This window comes from Sus scrofa, chromosome 15, assembly GCF_000003025.6.
Source record: "Sus scrofa isolate TJ Tabasco breed Duroc chromosome 15, Sscrofa11.1, whole genome shotgun sequence".
Lineage (NCBI taxonomy): Eukaryota > Metazoa > Chordata > Mammalia > Artiodactyla > Suidae > Sus > Sus scrofa.
The window spans coordinates 31,706,895-31,728,633 of record NC_010457.5 but is presented as its reverse complement, the minus strand read 5'-3'; the positions used below and the strand labels follow the sequence as shown (position 1 = coordinate 31,728,633).

Below are 21,739 nucleotides of genomic sequence, written 5' to 3'. Positions count from 1 at the left end.
CCTAAAAAAAGCAGAAAAAAAAAAAAGTTACATAAACATAAGTTACTTGTTTCTGAAAAATGAGCCAAGATCACTTGTGCCAAGGAAAGCATGGGGAGAGGTGAGTTCGGGGCAGGGTGAGGTTGTCCCAGGGTGTTTGGCTGCCAAAGGCCATCAGCAGCCAGGAGAATCCAGAAAAGGATTCTGGAGTATCTGTTAGAGAAACTGCATTAAACGCCAGCATGGGAGTTCCCCGAAGGCGTGGCAGGTTAAAGATCCAACATTGTCACTGCTGTGGCATGGGTTCAGTCCCTGGCCTGGGAACTTCTGTATGCCGTGGGTGTGGCAAAAAAAAAAAAAAAAAAAAAAAAAAAAAAAAAAAAAGCCAGCAGGTAAGAAATACTGATACACGGCACGACATGGATGAACCTTGGAAACATTAGTGGAAGGAGATAAGCACAAAGGTCATATATTGTGATTCCATTTGTACGAACTTTTCAGACTCAGCAAATCCACAGGGACAGGGAGTAGATTCCTGGTTTCCAGGGGCAGAAGGCAGGGAAAGATGAGGGGTGATTACTTAAGAGGCTCAGGTTTTAATTCCGGGTGATGAGAAAGTTGTTGGATCTACGCAGAGGTGGCGGTTGCATTGTGAACGTACTAAATGCCATTGGATTACTCACTCTGAGATGGTTAGGATGTGAATTTCACCTCCCCACCCAAGAAGCCAGCCAGTTCCCTCCTGCTCCTGTCCTTTGGCAGGGACAGAGGAAAAGAGGATGGCATGTCCCCACTTTTTTTTTCTTTTTTTTGGCCGCATCCATGGCATGTGGAAGTTTCAGGGCCAGAGATGGAACCTGTGCCACAGCAGAGACACAAGTCTCTGCAGTGACAATGCTGAATCCTTAACCTGCTGCGCCACGAGGAACTCTGGCGTGTCCCAATTTTGAGGCGAGACATGAAAGCCCAGAAAGGATCGGGGTCTTCCCAGGTTATACAGCCCTAAGTGACAGAGCAGTCCAAGTCTGTCCAACTGCTAAGCCCACATCTTTCCTGCCACCACACTGTCTATGGAACATTCTTCCCAAGGGAAAGGCAAAGCCCTTCTACCAGCCAGCTCTGAGGGGGTAGCGGCTTCTGAAAACAGAGCAATAAATAGCCCAGTAGAGCAGGCCATGCAGTTATTAGGGTGACCCTGAAATGTTTCCACAAAATGCTGGGAAGGCCTTGGCCACTTAACCCGGAATAGCTGAAGAGTTAATTTTTTATTTGTGATAAGTGTGCAGGGCTTGGTGACAGCTCGGTGAGTGGTGTTTCCTGCAACTCTTCTGGCATTCAAACATTAACCGCCTCCCCAGGGAAGACTGGGCAGCTTAACCATTAACCTGTGCCCCCAACAGAGAGTCCGCCAGCCCCCCCTCCCCGCCTCGGACGCCAGACAGATCCTTCCTGGGGATGGAGGGCCTGTGGGCCCCGCATCGTGCTGCTGAGTGGAGGTTATGGGGCTGGACCTGCACCCGGGTGGCCTCAGTCCAGCCCTGACACCCGCTTGGTTCTGTCCACCAGCTCTGCGCCTTTGCTGTTTCTCCTCCACCTTCCTTCTCAAGGGGCCACCACATCCACGCTAAACTCTGTGATCAGTTTTCTGGCTCAGCTTTCACAACCTCTCAGCAGAACAGGCCTGAAGATGTTTCTAGGAGGCCGGGTCCTTCAACATCTTCTGCCTTAGGGGCTTTTCAAGCAGGTTTTCAAAGCCACAGACCCCCTTTCCTTTCCTACAAGAAAGCTGCAGGAGGCCAAAATGCAAAACAGATCCAAGTGGCCTGAGCCTTTGTTCCCAGGGTGGGGCCAGGCTGGGCACCCTCCACCTGCTGCAGCTTGCCAGGCTCCAATACTGCAAATGCAGCACAGTCTTATCGCACACAGGAGAGTTTGGTCTCTCTAGGGGAGCGAGACGCAGAGCCAGAGGCAGGTCTCTAATGAGCTTTCTCAGTTCTGGATGCACAATTAGGACCACAAGGGAGCCTTAGGGGACAAAAGAGGGCCAGACCTACTCCAGATCAGTCACAGGGGCATGCTCATGATCTCCCCAGTCCTGCGATGTGAGGTCAGCGCCCATAAGGTGACCCCAGGTCAGGCTCTAGAGAGCGCCCCTCCCTCCATGGGTGACCTGGCTACGCGGCTCACCTCGGCTAGCTTACGACCAGCTGGGCAAGCTGGGGCGGGCATCCACATCCTCTACCTCAATGGCTCTGCCTCAGCTCCCACTCTCTCCTTCAAGTATCCTCTCTTTGGTTTTCTCTCACTCTCCTTGCTCTGTCTCAGTCAAATATCTGCATTCATTCATTCATTTAGTAAATCAGTCAAGAAACACACACCAAGGACGCGGTCTTGCAGGCCCTGTGCCGTGCATTGCGGAAGAAGAGGAAAGTGACACAGTCCCTTCCAATCCAGCATACATATCTCTGTGAGGCAGTGCAGAGGTGCCAGGAGGGAGAGAAATGGAGGGTCCTGCAGGAGTCGGGGTGGCCACTAAACCAGCAGTTATGAGCATTTGGGAAACTGTTCCTGGAGGAGTCGAAAAAGGAGAGTGGCTGGCAGAGCGGAGAAGCGGGAATGGTGTTGAAGCAGAAGGATGAGTACGTGCAAAGGCCTGGAGGCATGAGAGAAACTGACACAGTCAGGAAACTGTAAGCAATTTGGTTGAGGCAAGTGGAACTGTTTGGGGTAGATGCGTGGACAAGTCAGAAGCTGAACCACTGGGGATCGATGGGACATATAAACTCTTCAGATGCTAATTTTTAAAACAACTGTCCCTTGCTTCTCAGTGAGAACTCAAGGTCAGCATCATCTCTCCCAGCAGCTTGCCACCCTAGGCTTTATGTCTCAGGCCTGAATGAAAGCCCCAGGCCCTGTCACTGGGATTTTGGGCGTTCCCCTTGGGGACATGCAGGTCTTGCTGGCCAGTTTCTAGAGTGGCAGGCCCAGGAGGTCAGAAGGCTCTGGCTCAGTGGTGCCCCTACCCTGAGAGCCATAAGACTATGGTCGGGCTCCCTGAAAGCATCTTCCATGGCTAGAGGAGATGAAGGAGAGGCTCCATGCTGCCGTCCTGTCCCATCCCTCATGCAGAGGAGGGGTGACTTGGCTAAAACACATCGCAGCATTCACACTGTGTGGCCTCTGCCTCAGGCTGGCCCTGACACATAAGTTCAGGCATCTCGAGGCCCTCTTGGGTCCTCTCCTCCTTCCCTTCCTTCATCCTCTCCTCCTGCAACCTCAGCCTCAGCTGTCACCCAAACGGAAGCGTTCACATCTTGACCCTTCTCCAAAGTCTCCACTCTGCAAGTCCACAACAGAACTCACCACCTTCACCTCTTCTCCCCCAAATCTCCATTCCTCTTCCCTTCTCCCTGGAGGTGCAACAGCCACACATTATGCAGAAAGACGGAATCTGGAATCTGCTGACACCTGAGTACTCTGCACCAGCCCTGGACTTTTTGTAACGTGTCAAAAATCAGGCCCTATTTGATGAAGCTGGCGTATTGTTTCTGCCACCTGTACAAAAACACGCGCCTATGCACTGAGAGGAATCTAAATTCCTTTTTTTCTCACCATTCTCACCTTGTAACAGTAAATGCTAAGTACTTTTTGAATGCTTTTAATTGGACACCAACCCTGTAAAATGAATGTGGAAATTGAGGCCCAGAGACATTAGGTACTTGTTTAGGATCACACAGTCTAATTTAAAAGCCTGGGGACCTCCATTCCCCTTTCCTCCTCCTCTTTCTTTTCTTTCTTTTTTTTTGGGGGGGGGCTGCATCTGTGGCATATGGAAGTTCCCAGGCTAGGGGTCAAATTGGGGCTGCAGCTACCAGCTACATCACAGCCACAGCAACACCGGATCTGAGGCACATCTGTGACCTATACCATAGCTCGCGGTAATGCCAGATCCTTAACCCACTGAGTTAGGCCAGGGATCAAACCCATATCCTCATGGATACTAGTTGGGTTCTTACCCCGCTAAGCTACAATGGGAACTCCGGGAATGTCTGCTTTCCTCAGCGGCATCAAGAGCCACTAAAATGATTAAGATAGTAAGATGTATGTATATGTATTTTACAATAACTAAAAAAACAAAACAAAACACTGACATCAAATGCTAGCGAGGATGTGGAGCAACAGGAATGCTCATCCAATGCTGTGGGAAAGCAAACAGCAGAGCCATTCAGAAGACAGCTTGGCAGTTTCTCACAAAACTGAACCTCCTCTTATCACGTGAGCCAGCAATCCTTCTCTTCGGCGTTCATCCAAGTGAGTAGAAAACTTACACCCACATAGAACAGCTTGATTTAGCATTGTCAAACTTGGAAGCAAGCAAGATGCCTTTCAGTAGGAGAATGGATAAACTGTGGTACATGCAAACAATGGAATATTAGTCAGCTCAAAGAAGAAATGAGCTCCCAAGCCAAGAAAAGACATAAGGGAAAATACCCTTAAATGTATATCACCAAGGGAAAGAAGCCAATCTGAAAAGACTACATACTGCATGAATCCAAATCTATGAGTGTCTGGAAAAGACAAAACTATGAAACAGCAAAAAGGTCAGTGGTGGCCAGGGGTTAGAAGAGAGGCAGGGATGAAGAGGTGAAGCCCAGAGGATTTTTAGGGCAGAGAGATTTACTCTGACAGTATGACGGTGGACACATGTAATCATATATCTGTCAAAACCCACAGAATACACAGCACTAGGAGTGAACCCTAATGATGCTATCTATGTCCATGTAGGGTCATCAGTTGTAACAAAGTACCATCACATAGGATGTTGATGGTAGGGAGGCTATGTGCTTGGGTAGATGGGGCAGGGCAGAGAGTATGCAGGAACTTTCTGTACTTGCTGTTCATTTTGCAGTGAATTGCTCTTAAAAAATTGTCTATTGAAAAGAAATTCAGGAGTTCCTGCCATGGCTCAGTGGTTAACAAACCCGACTAATATCCATGAGGACTTGGGGTCAATCCCTGGCCTCACTCAGTGGGTTAAGGACCAGGCGTTGCTGTGGTTGTGGTGTAGGCTGGCAGCTGTAGCTCCCATTTGAACCCTAGCCTAGGGACTTCCATAGGCCATGGGTGCAGCCCTGAAAAACAAAAAAAAGAAAGAAAAAGAAAAAGTTTTTATTGAAGTATAGTTGAGTTACAATGTCATATTAGGTTCAGGTGTACAGCAAAGTGATTCCATTATAGATATATAATTTTTTTACATTCTCACCCATTATAGATTATTACAAGATATTGAGTACAATACTCTGTGCTGTACAGTAGGTCCTTGTTGGTTATCTATTTTACATGTTAGTGTGCATGTTTTAATCCCAAACTCCTAATTTATCCCTCCCTCCTTTCCCCTTTGGTAACCATACATTAGTTTTCGATGTCTATGAGTCAGTTTCTCTTTTGTACATAAGTTCATTTACATAATTTTTTAGATTCCACATGTAAGCAGTATCATACATTTGTCTTTTTTTTTTTTTTTTTGGTCTTTTTACCTTTTCTAGGGCCACGCCCACGGCATATGGAGGTTCCCAGGCTAGGGGTCTAATCAGAGCTGGAGCCACTGGTCTACACCAGAGCCACTGCAACAAGGGATCCGAGCCGCGTCTGCAACCTATACCACAGCTCACGGCAACGCCAGATCCTTAACCCACTGCGCAAGGCCAGGGATGGAACCTGCAACCTCATGGTTCCTAGTCGGATTCATTAACCACTGAGCCACGACAGGAACTCCATACATTTGTCTTTCTGTCTGACTTACTTTACTTGGCATGATAATCTCTAGGTCCATTCATGTTACTTTAAATGGCATTATTTTGTTCCTTTTTGTGGCTTAGTAGTATTCCATTGTGTATAAGTACTACATCTTCTTTATCCATTCCTCTATCCATGGACATTTAAGTTGTTTCCATGTCGTGGTTATTGTGAATAGTGTTGCTACAGTGTTGGAAACTTGGGGTGCGTGTATCTTTTCAAATTATGGATTTCTCCAGATATACCCAAGAGTTGGATTGCTGGATCATATGAGGACTTCATTCATACTCTTTTATTGTATGTACATACCACATTTTCTTTATCCATTCATCAGTTGACAGACACTTGGGTTAAATCCACCTGTTGTCTATTGTTACTAGTGCTGCTAAAACCTTTCCTGTGCAAGTCTTTGTTTGACTATTTGCAAAGGATTTTTTTTTTTCTGGCCATACTCATAGCATGTGGAATAGGGATCAAACCTATGCCAGAGCAGTGACCCAAGCCACAGCAATAACAATGCCAGATCCTTAACCTGCTGAGCCACCAGGGAACTCCAGGGTTCTTTTCTCTTTTTTTCTTTTTCTTATTTTTTTCCCTTTTTTTAGGGCTGCATCTGCAGCAAATGGAAGTTCCCGGGGTAGGGGTCGAATTGGAGCTGAAGCTTCAGACTTTCACAATAGCTACAGCAATGCCAGGTCTGAGCTGCATCTTCAGCCTATGCCACAGCTTGAGGCAATGCTGGATCCTTAACCCACCGAGTGAGGTCAGGGATTGAACCTGAATCCTCATGGACACTATTAACCCCCTGAGCCACAAGAGAAACTCCTAAGGATTCTTTTCTTAATGTCACATCCCTCCCTGCCCTTCTAAGAGAGAAAGCAAAGAAGATAAGTGAAAGAAGGGAACAGAAATAAAATTAACATGTAAATATCAAATTAATAATATTTACGGTCTTGACTAATACAAATAATTAATTTAAATTAATAATATTTAAGAAACACCAGGAGCTCCCATTGTGGCTCAGCATAATAACCTGACTAGTATCCATGAGGACTCAGGTTCGATCCCTGGCCTCACTTAGTGGGTTAAGGATCTAGCATTGCTGTGAGCTGTGGTGTAGGTCACAGACTTGGCTTGGATCCCATGTTGCTGAGGCTGTACCGCAGGCCTCAGCTGCAGCTCAGATTTGCTCCCTAGCCTGGGAACTTCCATATGCCTCCACTGCAGTCCTAAAAAGACAATAAATAAATAAAAATAAATAAATAAATAAGAAACACTTGTATTTAACATACTCTATCTCATATATCTTTGTAATTTTTTTAATAATGATTTTTATTTTTTCCATTATAGCTGACTTACACTGTTCTGTTGATTTTCTACTGCACAGCAAGATGACCCAGTCACACATACATTCTTACTCTATCTCATATATCTTTGTAATTCTGATGCAGACTTTGTCACTTCCATTTTTAGACCAGGAAACTGAGGCTCAGAAGGTTAAATAATTTGTCCACGTTCACACAGCCAGTGAGTGTCAGCCAGCATTGACCCCCACACTGCCTTTCTGATTGCCTCACCCATCAAACTGGCAGTGGAGGTGAGAGAATGAATGAGAAGTGCATTGCCTTGACAAGTAATTTTCACCAAATGCTTACCTTGATGAAGTCATCATGCAGAAGAAGCTAATGTTTCAAAAATACTGGCTGTAACCACAAACTCTGAGAACCAAAGAATGGTGACAATGCGGTTTTCTGGGTGTGTGTAGACTAATCACCAAGACCATTCCAGACCCTTCCCCTTAGCTCATTCTCTGAATGGGTCCAGCCCCTCCATCCCCATCCTGCCCATGGCACAAGCTTCCCCTGACCCGATGGAACTGGACACAAGCCATGTTCAAGTGTGGATGCAGGTGGGCCACGTACCTGGGGCTGGCTGCTCCATGCCCAGGTTTCCCGTCCTCTCTTTGGACAGTTCCTGCAGGCACTGCTCCCGTTCCTCCCGCAGCACCTGGAGCACATCACACAGTCGAGGAAGGGCTCCGACCTGCAAGACCAAAACAAAGAATGCTCACCACTGCCACTGAGCTGATTCTACCACATAAGGACTTTCCACGAGCAGGAATGGGGCTAGGTGATGGAGGCTCAAAATGAGGGAGGCCCACTAGTGAATAAAAGAGAAAAGAAGCAGACTCACAGATATAGAGAACAAATGGGTGGGGGAACATAGGGGCAAGGGAATAAGAGGTACAAACTTTTAGAGATAAAATAATTTACAAGGATATATTGTACAATGTGGGGAACATAGCCAACATTATACAGGAGCTGTAAATGGAGTATAACATTTAAAAACTATGAATCGCTGTATTGTACACCTATGACCAATACAATATTGTACAGCAACTATATTTCAATTAAAGACTTAAATACATAAAAATTTTAAAAAGAATGAGTGAAGCATAATGTAAACCATAGATTTGAATGTATCAATATTAGCTCATCAATTGTGACAAATGTACACATTAATGCACAACATTACTAATAAAAGACACTGGGAGTTCCCTGGTGGCTCAGTGGGTTAAGGATCCAGCTTTGTCACTGCTGTGGTTCCAGTCACTGCTATGACTTGGGCTTGATCCCTGGCCCTGGAACTTCTGCATACTGCAGGTGCATCCCTCCAAAAAAAGGAGACACTGGAGAGAGGGGTTGAGGGGGCATATGATAATTCTTTATACTTTGTGCACAGTTTTTCTGTAAACCTAAATCCCCTCAACAACATAAATTCTAGTTGTTAAAGAAAAGCAAGTGGGGGAGTTTCCATTGTGGCTCAGTGGGTTAGGAACCCAACTGGTATCTATGAGGATGCCGGTTCGATCCCTTGTCTTGCTCAGTGGGTTAAGGATTGGGCATTGCCCTGAGCTGCAGCAAAGTTCACAGACGTGGCTCAGATCTGGCATTGCTGTGACATAGGCCAGCAGCTGCAGCTCCTATTCAAGCTCTAGCCTGGGAACTTCCATATGCTGCAGGTGTAGCCCTAAAAAGAAAAAAAAAGCGAGTGGGAGAAATCAGTTCACCTGATTTAAAGACTTGCTATATCCGTACAGTAATCAAAACAGCATGGCATTGGTGTTAGAGAAACTGAACATCCACAGATAACAAAATGGACCTTGAACTAAGATTCATACCTTATACAAAAATTACGTCAAAATAATCATGGACTTGAGTGCAAAACATTAAACTAAAACATTTATAAAAAAGCATAGGAGAAAATCTTCAAGGTGGAGAGCTAGGCAAAGATTTCTTACACTTGACACCAAAAGCACAACCCATAAAAAGAAAAATTGGTAGGTGTTCCCACTGTGGCTCAGCAGAAATGAACCTGACTAGCATCCACAAGGACACAGCTTCGATCCCTGGCCTCTCTCAGTGGGTTAAGGATCTGGTGTTGCTGTGAGTCGTGTTGTAGGTTGCAGACGCAGCTCAGATCTAGTGTTGCTGTGGCTGTAGTGTAGGCCAGTGGCTGAAGTTCCAGTTCAACCCCTAGCCTGAGGACCTCCACATGCCATGGGTGGCCCTAAAAAGACCCCCTCCCAAAAAAAAAGAAAAGAAAAATTGATACATCGGACTTCATCAAAATAACAAACTTTTGCTCCACAAGAAACCATGTGAAGAGGATGAAAAGACAAGCTACAGATCAAGGTAAAATATCTGCAATCCATATATTATCAATCCACAAATTAGAACTAATATCTAGAATATAAAGAGCATCTAAAAACTCAATAGTAAACATATAAAAAATCTAGAACATAAGAAAAATGTATGAAGAGACATTTCACAGCAGAAGATATATAGATGGCAAATAAGCACATGAAAAGATGTTCAGCATTATTAGCTATTAGGTAAACGCAAACTGAAATCATTGTGTGCTCTCACTACATGTTTATCAGAATATCTAAAATAAAGATGACTACAAATGCTGGCAAGATTATGGCAAAACTAGGTCACACACGCATTGCTGAGGGAATTGTAAAAAGAGACAACTACTCCGGAAAACAGTTGACAGTGTTTTAAGGCAAGCTAAACATGCAACTATGGTATGACTGAGCCACAGCACTCTTGGGCATTTATCCCAGAGAAGTAAAAACATATTCACAAAAAAACCCTGCACACTACTATTTATAGCAGCTTTATTCCTAACAAACTCAAACAGAAACAATCCAGATGTCTTTCAACGGATGAATTGTTAAACAAATGATGGTACATCCATACTATGGAATTCTACTCAGTGATAAAAAGAAACAAAGAACTGAATCACACACCAACCTATATGAATCTCCAGAGAGGTATGCTGAATGAAAAAACCCAATCCCAAAGCGTTACGAACTGTATGATTCCATTTATATAACATCTTTGAAATAGCAGAGTTATAAAAAAGGAGTACAAATGGTTGTCAGGAGGTAAGGAAGGGTGGGAAGAGAGTGGATGTGACTGTAACAGGACCCTATGAACGAGCCTTAATCAATTTTTCACTCTATAATTCACTTTCCTTTTTTCTTTTTTTTTTTTGGCTTTTTGGGGCCACACCTGAGGCATATGGAGGTTCCCAGGCTAGGGGTCGAATTGGAGCTGCAGCTGCTGGCCTACACCACAGCCATAGCACCTCGGAATCTGAGCCATGTCTGCTACCAACACCACAGCTCATGACAACACTGAATCATTAACCCACTGAGCGAGGCCAGGGATCAAACCCACATCCTCATGGATACTAGTCGGGTTTGCAACTGCTGAGCCACAAGAGAAACTCCCACATTTCTCTTTCTTAAGTTGTAGAAAATATACATAACATAAAAATCTGCTATCATAACTATGTTTAAGTGTACAATTCAGTGGTATCAAGTACATTTACAAAGTTGTACAATCACCCCTACCCATTTCCAGAACTTTTTCTTTTTTTTTCTTTTTTTTTTTTTTTTTGCTGTTGTTGTTGTTGTTGCTATTTCTTGGGCCGCTCCCGCGGCATATGGAGGTTCCCAGGCTAGGGGTTGAATCGGAGCTGTAGCCACCGGCCTACGCCAGAGCCACAGCAACGCGGGATCCGAGCTGTGTCTGCAACCTACACCACAGCTCACGGCAACGCCAGATCATTAACCCACTGAGCAAGGGCAGGGACCGAACCCGCAACCTCATGGTTCCTAGTCGGATTCGTTAATCACTGCGCCACGACGGGAACTCCCTCCAGAACTTTTTCAATGGCCCAACAGAAACTCTGTAATGAAATTATACAATCAAACAATAACTATCCATTACCTCTTCCTCTAGCCTCTGATAACCTCTATTCTAATTTCTGACTCTATGGATTTGTCTATTCTAGATACTCCATATAAGTGGAATCATACAATATTTGTTCTTTTGTGACTGGATCATTTCATGTCCATGTTATAGCATCTATAAGAATTTCAGTCCTCTTTAAGGATGAATAATATTCCACTGTATAGATAGACCACCCTGTGTTCATCTGTTTACCAGCTGGGTTGTTTCCACCTCTTAGCTATTGTGAATTACACAGCCATTGATGTGGGGGTACAAATATCTCTTCAAGACCCTGCTTTTGATTCTTTTGATTATATACCAAGAAGTGAAATGGCTGGGTCATATAATACCAAATTTACTTTTTTAAGGAATCACCATACTGGTTTCCATAGCAGCTGTATCACTTTACAACCCCACCAGCAAAGAACAGGGTTCTAATTTCTCTATATCCTCATCAATCCTTGTAATTCTTCTGTTTCAATACTACCCATTTTAATGGGTGTGAAGTGGATCATCCCACCTCCCTCAATCCTTCCATTTAATAAACTAAGATAATCTCGTGTAGAGGAATGCAAACTGCAGAAACACGTGGTGTCCACTGATGTCCATGTGACAGCAACAGTATTCCGAAAGGACTGAGTCCATGGCTTCCAGGCAGTGGCCAGCAGTGAAGGAGTGGGGCCTGAGAGGTTCCTGGGAGTAGCTGGCAAGATCCTGCATTCAATGGAGCCTCGGAAAGAGAATGAATGGGAAAAAGCCCCCTTATTACGTAAGTTTCCTTAGAGAAGGAGAGGAGAGGCTGATATTTAGAAGTCAAATGCATGTATGTTTACACATATGTTTCTATATAATTATTCAATTTAAAAGTATTAAATATAATTTTACTTAAAATTCACAGGAGAAACAGGTGAAGGTGAAAGTATTGTTAAAATTTATATTAACATTTCCTCAGAACAAGAGCTATTAATCCTGAAAAGCTCTCTTTAAACAGTTTTTAAAAATCAAGTTTATTTAAATCCTTTTTTCCTTTTACTTGTAGTAGTACTAAAGTGTCTATGATGAAAAATAGCAGTTCCCTTGCCTAACCATTTCCTGCTCTCCAGAGAAAACCACTTTCAATTTTTTTAGCTATTTATTTTCATTTTTATATCCATATTTTAAAATTATACTCTTATACTGTTATTTCTTGGTTTACCAATTTGGGACATTCTCCAAAACTCTCTATTATGGAAGAGAAAGATTTAGATGCTTTTAAACTTCCCGACACATCCTTCTCCTGATTTAATTTTTAGTTAAATGAATGGCCTGCATTTATAATGACTTCTTTTGACTATGAAATACTGGTCCCTGCTGAGTCCAGTCATGTAAAATGATTATGTCTCTTCTTGTACATTTTGTTTTTCCTGTGGTCAATAATTACTTTGTTTTTTTCATTGGATTAGTTCTTTTATGTACATACGGTTAATTTTTCCAAGTGCTCCACCAGTTCTGTTCAACATCTATCAAGAGTTCTGTTTGTTTTACCTCTGCAGACCTCTCCCCAGCAAAAATCCTTCCTCTTGTCAACCTGGGCCTGATGCCTGGCTGTGGGTTTTGGGGTCCTCTCCCCGGCTCTCCTGGCTAGCATTCCATTTCCTATTCCTTGACTATTTTCTTGCTTTACTCCCTGGTATTACAGAAGCACATTCTCTAGTAACTTCCTAAGAAAGCATCCGCAGGAGGTAAATTTTTGAATCTTCGCAGGAGTGAAAGAGCTCTTATTAACTTGATTAATTATCAAACTAAAAACTGGGGCAGAGAATTCCAGGTTGAAAATATTTTTTCTTCCAAACTCAAAGGCACTTCTCTTCTCTTTCTGCATTGTTGAAATGCAAATCAAAACTACAATGAAGCACCACCTCACACGGGTCAGAATGGCCATCATTACTGTCTACAAATAACAAATGCTGGAGAGGGTACGGAGAAAAGGGAACCCTCCTACACTGTTGATGGGAGAGTAAATTGTTACGATGGAAAACTGTACAGAGTTTCTCCAGAAAACTAAATACAAAACTACCATATGCAGCAATCCCACTTCTAGGCATATACCGGGACACAACTTTTTTTTTTCTTTTTTGGTCCTTTTAGGGATGCACATGTGGCATATGGAAATTCCCAGCCTAGGGGTCAAATCAGAGCTGCAGCTGCTGGCCTAAACCATAGCCACAGAAATGCCAGATCCCAGCCACGTCTGAGACCTACGCCACAGCTCACAGCATTTAAGCATGTAAGCTTGGAAGCTATGGGGCAGCTATACTCTATCCTTCACAAAGCAACAGAAAAGTCCAGTCTGTAGAGAGTGAATAAAGAAACAGACCACAGATAGCAAGAAAGAGTTCTGCGGAGCTCTCTGGTACAGCAGATTAAGGATCCAGTGTGGTCACTGCAGTGGCTCTGGTTCCATCCCTGGCCTGGGAACTTCCACATGCTTCAGTTGCACCCAAAGGGGGAAAAAAAGAGAGAGGGAGTTCAGTTAGCTATTTTAGAGTTTAATTTTGGACATTTAAATCTGAAAAGGTGAAATCTGGGAGGTGCTATAATGAAAACCTATTGAATTTTGAAGAAAGTGAAGAAACTCAATATCACTTTGCTCATCACACTTTACAATTATTTGTCTGCCACCTTGAGACTGGAAAGAAATAGTTTCCATGGAAAAAAAAGAGAAATAATACTAGTCTAGTTTACACAAGGAGAACTAAAAAGAAGGAACTCTATCACACGTTCAAAACACAATTATATATCATCAGACATTTACTGGGCACCTAGGCCGGCCAGCAATCTACTCATCACTGAGAACACGAAGGTGAAGGAACAGGGTTCCTGTTCTTGAAGCTCATGGGTCTCCAAGGAGTCCAGAGAGGCCAGTGGCTGGAGTACACGGTGAAGGCAGCAGCCAGATCGTGATGGACCAAAAGCAGCAGCAGGGAACCCGCAGGAGGTGGCTCTACCATTTAGGCCAGAAATCATTTCCAAAGCAGGAACATCCAACACCCCATAAGGCAGGGGGCCCAGATGTGACAGTGAGCAGGCAGATTCTGCGGGAGCAGGTTATGGATTAAGGTAGGGGGTGAGGGCAAAGGACAGCATGGCTTCCAAGAGTCTGGTTTGGATGCCTCGGTAGCTCCAAGAACAGGGAAAACAAGGAAAAGAAATGGAAGCTTTGGTGTTTGGGTAAGATAAGTTTAGTTAACAAAAGCCAGGTTCCTGGTATGGTAGGAAGACAGAAAAGGAATCTCACACGGTCAAACAGAGCAGAGTGAGGAAAGGCAGCGCCAGACTCAGCTGGGAAGGTGGATCCTTACAGCCTGGGGAGACGTAACGAGAGCGGAAACCTTGAGAGGGAAGAAACCACACGAGAGGAGAAACCACGCGAGAGGAGAAACCACGCGAGAGGAGGGACTACTGCGAAGGGAGGGACCTAGTGAGCAGCAGCGTAGGGACCGGAAGCTTGAGAAAGATAGGCGCCAAGGGAGGGGGGAGTGGGAAGGACCGTGTCTCGGCGCTGAATACCTCCAGGGTCCCACGGGTCCCCTGTCCACTTTGCCCAGGACAGTGTGTGTGCCCACTGCCCTGATGTCATTCCTCCTAACGTTGAGCCTCCCTCATAAGTCATGTGGTCCCCTGGATAGAGCAAAGCCAAACGTCTAGTGAAAGTGGCAAAACACCAGGCCCTGGGGAGACTGATGTCAGTGCATGGTGGGTGGGAACCAGGTGGCAGCAGGCTGAGAAATGGGTGGCAGTGGAAGCAGTGATCGTGGATGCCTCTTCCAAGACACTGGTCATGAGGGTGCAGGGGTGGAACCGTGGCCCAAAGGCCCGGAGCTCGGGGGAGGCGGGGCTTTGTCACAGGGCTAGACAGGCTTAGGTGACCAGCTGATGAAAAAAGTCAGTCAAGATGAAGGCAAAAATCACTGATCATGGTGGGGTTTGGGGTTGGGACCACAGGTGTAGCAACTGGTGGTGGACCAGAGTAAAGCCTCTTCCACTGGGGTGCTGTTGTGGATAAACGTCTGTGTTCCTCAAAGTCCTTGAAACCCTAACCCCAGATGTGGCTCTCTTTGGAGATGGGACCCATAAAGAGGTAATTTAGGATAAATGAGGTCATAAGAGTGGGGTCCTGGTGCCTTTCCCTCCCCCACCCCTTTCCCTTCTCTACCATCCAACCCCCCTACCCCCAACCCTTCCACCAGCTAAGGCCATGTGAGAGCAAGGCAGCCATCTGCAAGCCAGGAAAGGGAGGTCTCACCAGAACCTAACCCTGCTGGCCTTTGATCTGCTACTTCCAGCCTCTAGAACTGTTAGAAAATAAGTGTCATGGAGTTTCTGTTGAGGCTCAGCTGTAAGGAGCCCACCTGGTATCTATGAAGTTGCAGGTTTGATCCCTGGCTTCATTCAGTGGGTTAAGGATCCAATGTTGCCATGAGCTGTGGTGTAGGTCGAAGACATGGCTTGGATCTGGTGTTGCTGGGGTTGTGATGTATGTAGCTGGCAGCTGCAGCTCCAATTGATTCCTAGCCTAGGAACCTCCATATGGTGTGGGTGTGGCCCTAAATTTAAAAATCAAAGATAGAAAGAAAATAAGTGTCTGCTGTTTAAGGCCCCTGGTCTATGGTATCATGTTACAGCAGTCCAGGGGAAGGAAGGGAAGGAAGGAGGAAGGAAATAGGGGGGTACAATATATAGACACATCTGTAAGAGAAGATGTTGCTCAGAAGTTCATTCCTTGACTCGCAGGAAATAGGAGGTCAACTGGTCTGTTGCACATGAAAGAGGAGGTACTAAGGTCAGAAATTTAGAGGACATCAGGGGGAGCCTCTGAGAGCTAAGGTGGAGGGAACTGATGTCAGGCAGCTGGGGATTCTGGAGAAGACTGGAAAACTCAGGGACCCTGGCAGCATGATGGGCCACGGCAGCAGGACCTGACCTGTCAGGGGTGTTGATTCCCCACATGCCCGGAGGATTCTGTCAGACACAGAATTGTGAAGCTGGGTGGGTCCCAGGATATCCCTATTTTCTTATGCCCTCCCAACTGCTGGGCAGGCCTCTGTTTGTAATGTAAGCAAGTAGATAGGATCTGTGTGTTGTGGGCCACAGGTTGTTCCACAGCCCAAATGAAGGTCAGTAGTGAGCAGCCTTGGCTCACTAAGGGCAGGGATGTGGGGGCCAAATCAGGAGCTGCTCTAAACCTGGTTTTTAGGTCTGAGCTTTCAACAAGAGAGTTGTGCTCTCCTTGGTATGGGGAGGGGCGGGGATGGCAGGTAGGGATCCTGGGAATGGGGCCGAAGGAGGGGAGCTTTAAGGAAACTCCTGAAGGAGGTGCCAAAGCCACAAGGGCTCCCCTAAACAGTATGGGAAGAGGACCTCCTGTTTGTTTGATTCCATGACCCCAAGCTCATCTCTGGCCCTCTCCATAAAACGCTCTGTATAATTTCAATATTTGTTTTATAAAGTGATTAGATTAAACTGAAATTACTGTCATTTTGCGGTTTGGGAGAGAATTTTATGACAGCCCCTTGGGCACCAGAAGCCAGAGCAGGCCTCTGCCTCTGGGAGCAGGTGCATGTACTGGGTAGGAACACCTGGGTTTGAGATCTCCCGCCACTGTGTCTAGCTAGCTGGGTAACCTTGACAAACGGCTTCACCTCTCTGAGCCTTAGTTTCTTCATCTGCACAATAAAGGTGACTGCTGATGTGAGACAGAAATCAGGCAGTGCTGGGAAGGACTCAGCTGAGGATCTGGTGTGAAATAAGTGTTCAGTAAGAGAAGCCTTTCCCATCATCATCATCATCATCTTCATCTTCATCATCAGTCACATTAATTTTAGGGAGAGTAAAAAACGTAAACAGAAATCCACAAATACTTCCTCAGAAAATTGAAAGTGACTGTTGAGGGATACAAAAATACCAGCAACTTTCCCCTAAGGCGTATCAGTGGCCAGCCCCCCTCAGGTGATCTTTGCAGGCTTCTGAGAACTCTGCTCACCAAGCTGCCACAGAGCTTGTCAGCCTCTGGACCCAGAGGCACCCTGAGAGGAGCAGGGACCACCACGGGCTGGAAGATTCTATGTGTCGGACCCCATCCTTGGAGTTTGTGTGTTTCTGAGCCATCAACAGAAAAGGAGTGGGATGGAGAGGGGAGAGTGAAAAGGGAGCGGGGGCAAAGACCAATGAACCCAGGCCCTGGGGAAGTCACCTTGTCTGGATATGGGTTTTCATCGGGTGCACCTGTTTCTGTCCTCTGACTCAGACACCCTGCCACCAACACCCCCTACCCTGAATCCAACATCCAGTGAACACCTGGTATGAATCCTGTTCATGCATTTACCCTGAAACATAACAACCTTTAAGGCAATGGTTCTCAACTGGGGCAGTTTTGCCCTCCCTGCTCCCAGAGGGCATTTGGCAATGTCTGGAGACACTTCCTGTTGGCACAGCTTGAAGAGATACTAATGGCTTCTGGTAGGTAGAATCCAGGGATTCTGTGGGTAGCATTCAATGCACAGGACAGCCCCCCAGCAATAATTATCTGCCTACCCCTCTCTCTGCCCTGTCCCCACCGTCCCCATCCTATCATTCTCTCTCATGTCAAGGGAGGGCCTGGCTCTCTTCCTGTCACCCCTTGTGGAAAGCCTGGGATTAAGATTCAGAATTAGTGTCAAAGCTAAGAAATCCTGCTTGAAGGAAAAAGCAGCCCTGTGCCCCACTTAACCCACTAAGGTTATCGGGTTGGCAGTTTGCCAGGTGCTTTGGCTTAAAGAGCCCTACCTTGAGCGACTCCTTCTCCTTTGCTTGACACATTTTTGTACAATGTGGTAAGCAATGATTGCTTTCAGGGTGTCATTCTTCATTACTTGTTGCTATAGGAAACTGCCCCAGCTTAAGACCGTCCACTATGGGTAGCATCATCATTTCATTCATCCATTCAACCCACATGCACTCATCAAGGTCCCTCTCGCACTGACAGGCTCTAGGGATAAAGATGAACAAGGCAAAGTCTCAGAGCTCAAGATCAAAGTGAATGTACTGGAGAGGACAGATGTGCTGGTAAATAATTACAATACTGTTGCAGGTAAAAGTCCTCATGAGATACACGGAGGGGGCACAGTAAAGGGAGGTGTGGCCAGGGCTTCCAATGGAGGGCTCAGAAAACTTCCCCCTCAAGCACCATCACCTTTTAGTCCACGTGTAAGGGAGCTTCCTGACGTGCCCTATATGGGAAGGTGACAGTGGTAGTGGGGGTGGGGGGAGTAGTAATAAGCGATTTGGACTTATCAACCTCCCCTCATTAGGAAGATGCCTATGATTTCCCTCAAGAGCAAGCCCCAAATGAATAAAGAATTACTTGAATACCCTTAAATTTCAAAATCAAATGTCTGACCACTCAGAGTCAAACAGAATAAAAGTAGGGTTTTATAGGCTGGGAGATACTCCAGCTGAAGTAGGTCAGTTCCATTCCTATTTATTGAAGGAGTTCTCTACCAAGTGTGACCCTCAGGTCTGGATAAGCCCATAAAATAACCAGAGAACCAAGATGTACCCACAGGGAACCATGTAGCACAAAGCAGTATAGGAGTGGATGAAAATGATGTGTAATGACAAGGGACATCATGGACGTCATGGATGGAGCCCTAGGGGGCTAGGCGTCGCGAGATCTGGAGTCCAGTCCCAGCGCTACCACAAACCTGCTGATGTGAAGCAGGCCCCCACTTTCTGTGGGTTTCAGTTTGCTCCCCTGTAAAAAGAGGAAATTGGACCAGGGTGTGATGAAGGCACATGGAAGCCTTGAACCCAGTGAAGCCTCTCTTTTCCCCCTCTGTTTATTCCGGATAACACAGAGGTCCTCTTGAGATTAAAATGTAGGTTGAACCTCAGTCCTGAAGCCCAGCCACCTGTTGATTTCTTCTGACAGCAGAAGTTACTGGAAATACTTTAAAAGGAGGCTGGGCGTGGGCGTGGGGTGTCACGAAGAGGAGCTGCTGCCTCCCATTGGGCACTGAATAACAGCACACCTCCTGGCTGCATTTGGTTTTGAACTCACTCAGTGTCTCAGGTGGCACTTCCCCAAATTGAGAGCTCAGAGGAATGAGTGGGTGCTGTTGCCCTAGCACTTTCCAACGCCAGCACCAAGGATAAGAGGCTCCAAGGTTACAAGAGAGCTGGGAACAAGAGCCTCAACCCCCACTCTGGAAGGTCTTGGGCCCCTCCTGAGGGTCAATGCTCCCATCAGCTCAGGAAGCAGGTTTTTCTTTTTCTTCCTTTTAAAAATTTTTATTTATTTATTTATTTATTTTTGGCTGCCCCACCTGGCCAGGGATCAGATCCGAGGGGCAGTGGAGGGGCAGTGGAGAACTAAGTTGCAGCTACGGCAACTCCGGATCCTTAACCCACTGCGTCCAGGCAGGGATCCGATGCATCCCAGCGATCCCAAGAGGGTGCCGATCCTGTTGTGCCACAGCGGGAACTCCAAGCAGATTTTTCTTATAATCAAGGAGGACAGGAAAGATAAGGTCATTGGACACCAGGGAGGACTTGCCCAGGACAGAGATAAGACTCAGAATTGGGTTACCAAGCGTTTTCCCTGGGGAGTTTCTTGGAAGCCTAGTTTGGAAGGTGGGTGGAAATGAGTTGTTCTGGAATCTGCACGCCCACAGCCCACCCCAAGAACCCCTCCGCATTGCTTCCATCAGGCCTGTCTGCCTCTCTCAGTCAGGAATCCCCCAGGGAGAGGACCAGGATTCCCCAGAGTTTCTGAGGGAGAGAAAAAACAAGCCACCCACTCTGCTGCCTTCTCTTTTCTCTTCCAGCTCCTCCTAGGATCTGGTTTGCGGAGACCAGCCGCTCCCAGGAGTCCCCAGACATACAGACATTGGGGAGCCAAACCCACAGGAGAAAGGAGGCAGGGAGCGCCAAGCAGTCCCATCACAGACCCGGCAGCTGCAGTCAGAGCTTTCGGACGTTTTCCCATCCTCAGCTGGGCAGCGTGTGTGAAAATGTCAAGGCTTTGGGGGCAGACGGATTGGGTTCCAATTGTCTTTTCTTGGGCCAAGATATTTGGTCTTTCCAAGTGTCCGTTTCCTTGTCAGTAAAGTGAGGGTGATAATATCAACCTTGAAAGGCGATGATAAGGTTTCAATGAGATAATGCAGGCAAAGTGCCCAGCACACAAAAGGCATGGCCAGGGGCAGCTCCAGAATTGCTCTCTAGGAGGGGGTCGGGGGCGCAGCTTGGAGGAAGGGGTGGGTGGAGGGCAAGGGGGTTTATCTTAGGACCACCTTCTCCTGGGCACACGCTGTTTTTATTTTGGAGGAAGCGGCCTCTGGAGAGGAGGGGATCGTTGTTGGTGGGGACGGATGCAGAGGAAGGGTTCCCGCTCCTCAGCAGAGGATCCTGGGGGTCTCCGTTCACCCCCCATCCCGCATGGGGCCGGCGGCGACGTGCGTACTCACCGTGTGCGCAGCGCAGGTGAGCAGCAGCAGCGGCGACAGGCGGAGGCGCATGGTGCCCCGTGCGCTCCCTCGGCGCCCGGACGGCCGCCAGCCCGCTCGCATAGCCAGTTCTGGGGCTTAGCGTCCCCCGCAGGCGCTCGGACCCGGGCCGGGCGCTGCGCCCTGAAAAGCCATGACTGGGGCACTCCACCCCACCCCCGGACCGCGCTTCCTCCCACGAGGCGGCCGCACGCGCTATGCCGCCGGGCCGGGTTGATAAGTACGCGCGACGCAGCCGGCGCTCCTCCACCTAGTTGGGACTGGCTGGGGGCCGGCGCGGAGGCCGGCGGGGGAGCAGGGCGGGAGGGCTCAGGCGGGGAGCTGGTTCCCGCAGGCTTGGCAGTGGGGGGAGGAGACCGGGAGCGAGCACGCGGGCTCGGCCTTGCAGCTGCCACACCCCCTCGGACTGAAAGAGCTCGCTCCTAAGGGCTGGGTCAGTCCCGCCACCGCTTTGCTGCATGCGACGCGCGACGAAGGCCACCTTTTTGAGCCTCAGTGTTCTCTGGAACAACACATCTGATGATACCCGCCTTCGGGACGTAGGGAGGTTGTGTTAGTGTCCTGTGATGTAGAGGAGTGCTCAGGAAAGCCCTGTAGCATCCATTCTGCCCATCAGCTATTCCATTTCGAATTTTCACTTCATATTTCTTTCCCATTAGCTACACATGCTCATTCCAGAAAGTTTTATTTACACCCGTGAGCTCCATCACACTGAGAAGGCTTTGATGATCAAATGAGACCAAGAACCACCAACTGGCCCCAGGCGTTGGGAGCTGGGCTAAAGATGAACCCCCGGAAGCTTTGTGGTTCCGGGAGGTCATTTAAGCAACAGGGAGATAGCTCAGTATTGTTCATCCTGAGTCTGAGTGCTCAGAAGTCCTGGAGGTTGGCTTTTGGCCCCTCGGTGTTAGACCCGTTTTTTTCCTTTCTCAGCCCTGATGCCTCTTCCATATCCTCCTTCATCTTTCCGTCTCTCCTTCATCTTTCTCCCAGGCACTTTAAGAACATCAGCCTTTGAATTCTCTCCAAACCCCTGGGTGGTTTTATGCCTGTTAGACAGGAGGGCATTGAGGGTGGAGGAAGACCAGTGATGTCACCAGGTACATGTGACTCAGAAGGTCAGAGGGGAAAAGC

General features: G+C 47.0%; 1 protein-coding gene across 2 annotated transcripts in view; it reads right to left on the bottom strand.

The window, feature by feature from the left end:
• Positions 1–20,879, bottom strand: part of SCTR (secretin receptor) — a 74,439-nt gene extending 53,560 nt beyond the window's left edge. The window contains exons 1-2 of one of the 2 annotated variants that reach the window (XM_021074618.1): positions 20,567–20,879; positions 7,698–7,818 (exon numbers count right to left, since the gene is read on the bottom strand). In XM_021074618.1, coding sequence (XP_020930277.1) covers positions 7,698–7,818; positions 20,567–20,668 — 223 coding nt within the window. In that variant the 5' untranslated portion in view covers positions 20,669–20,879. 2 annotated transcript variants of the gene reach the window in all.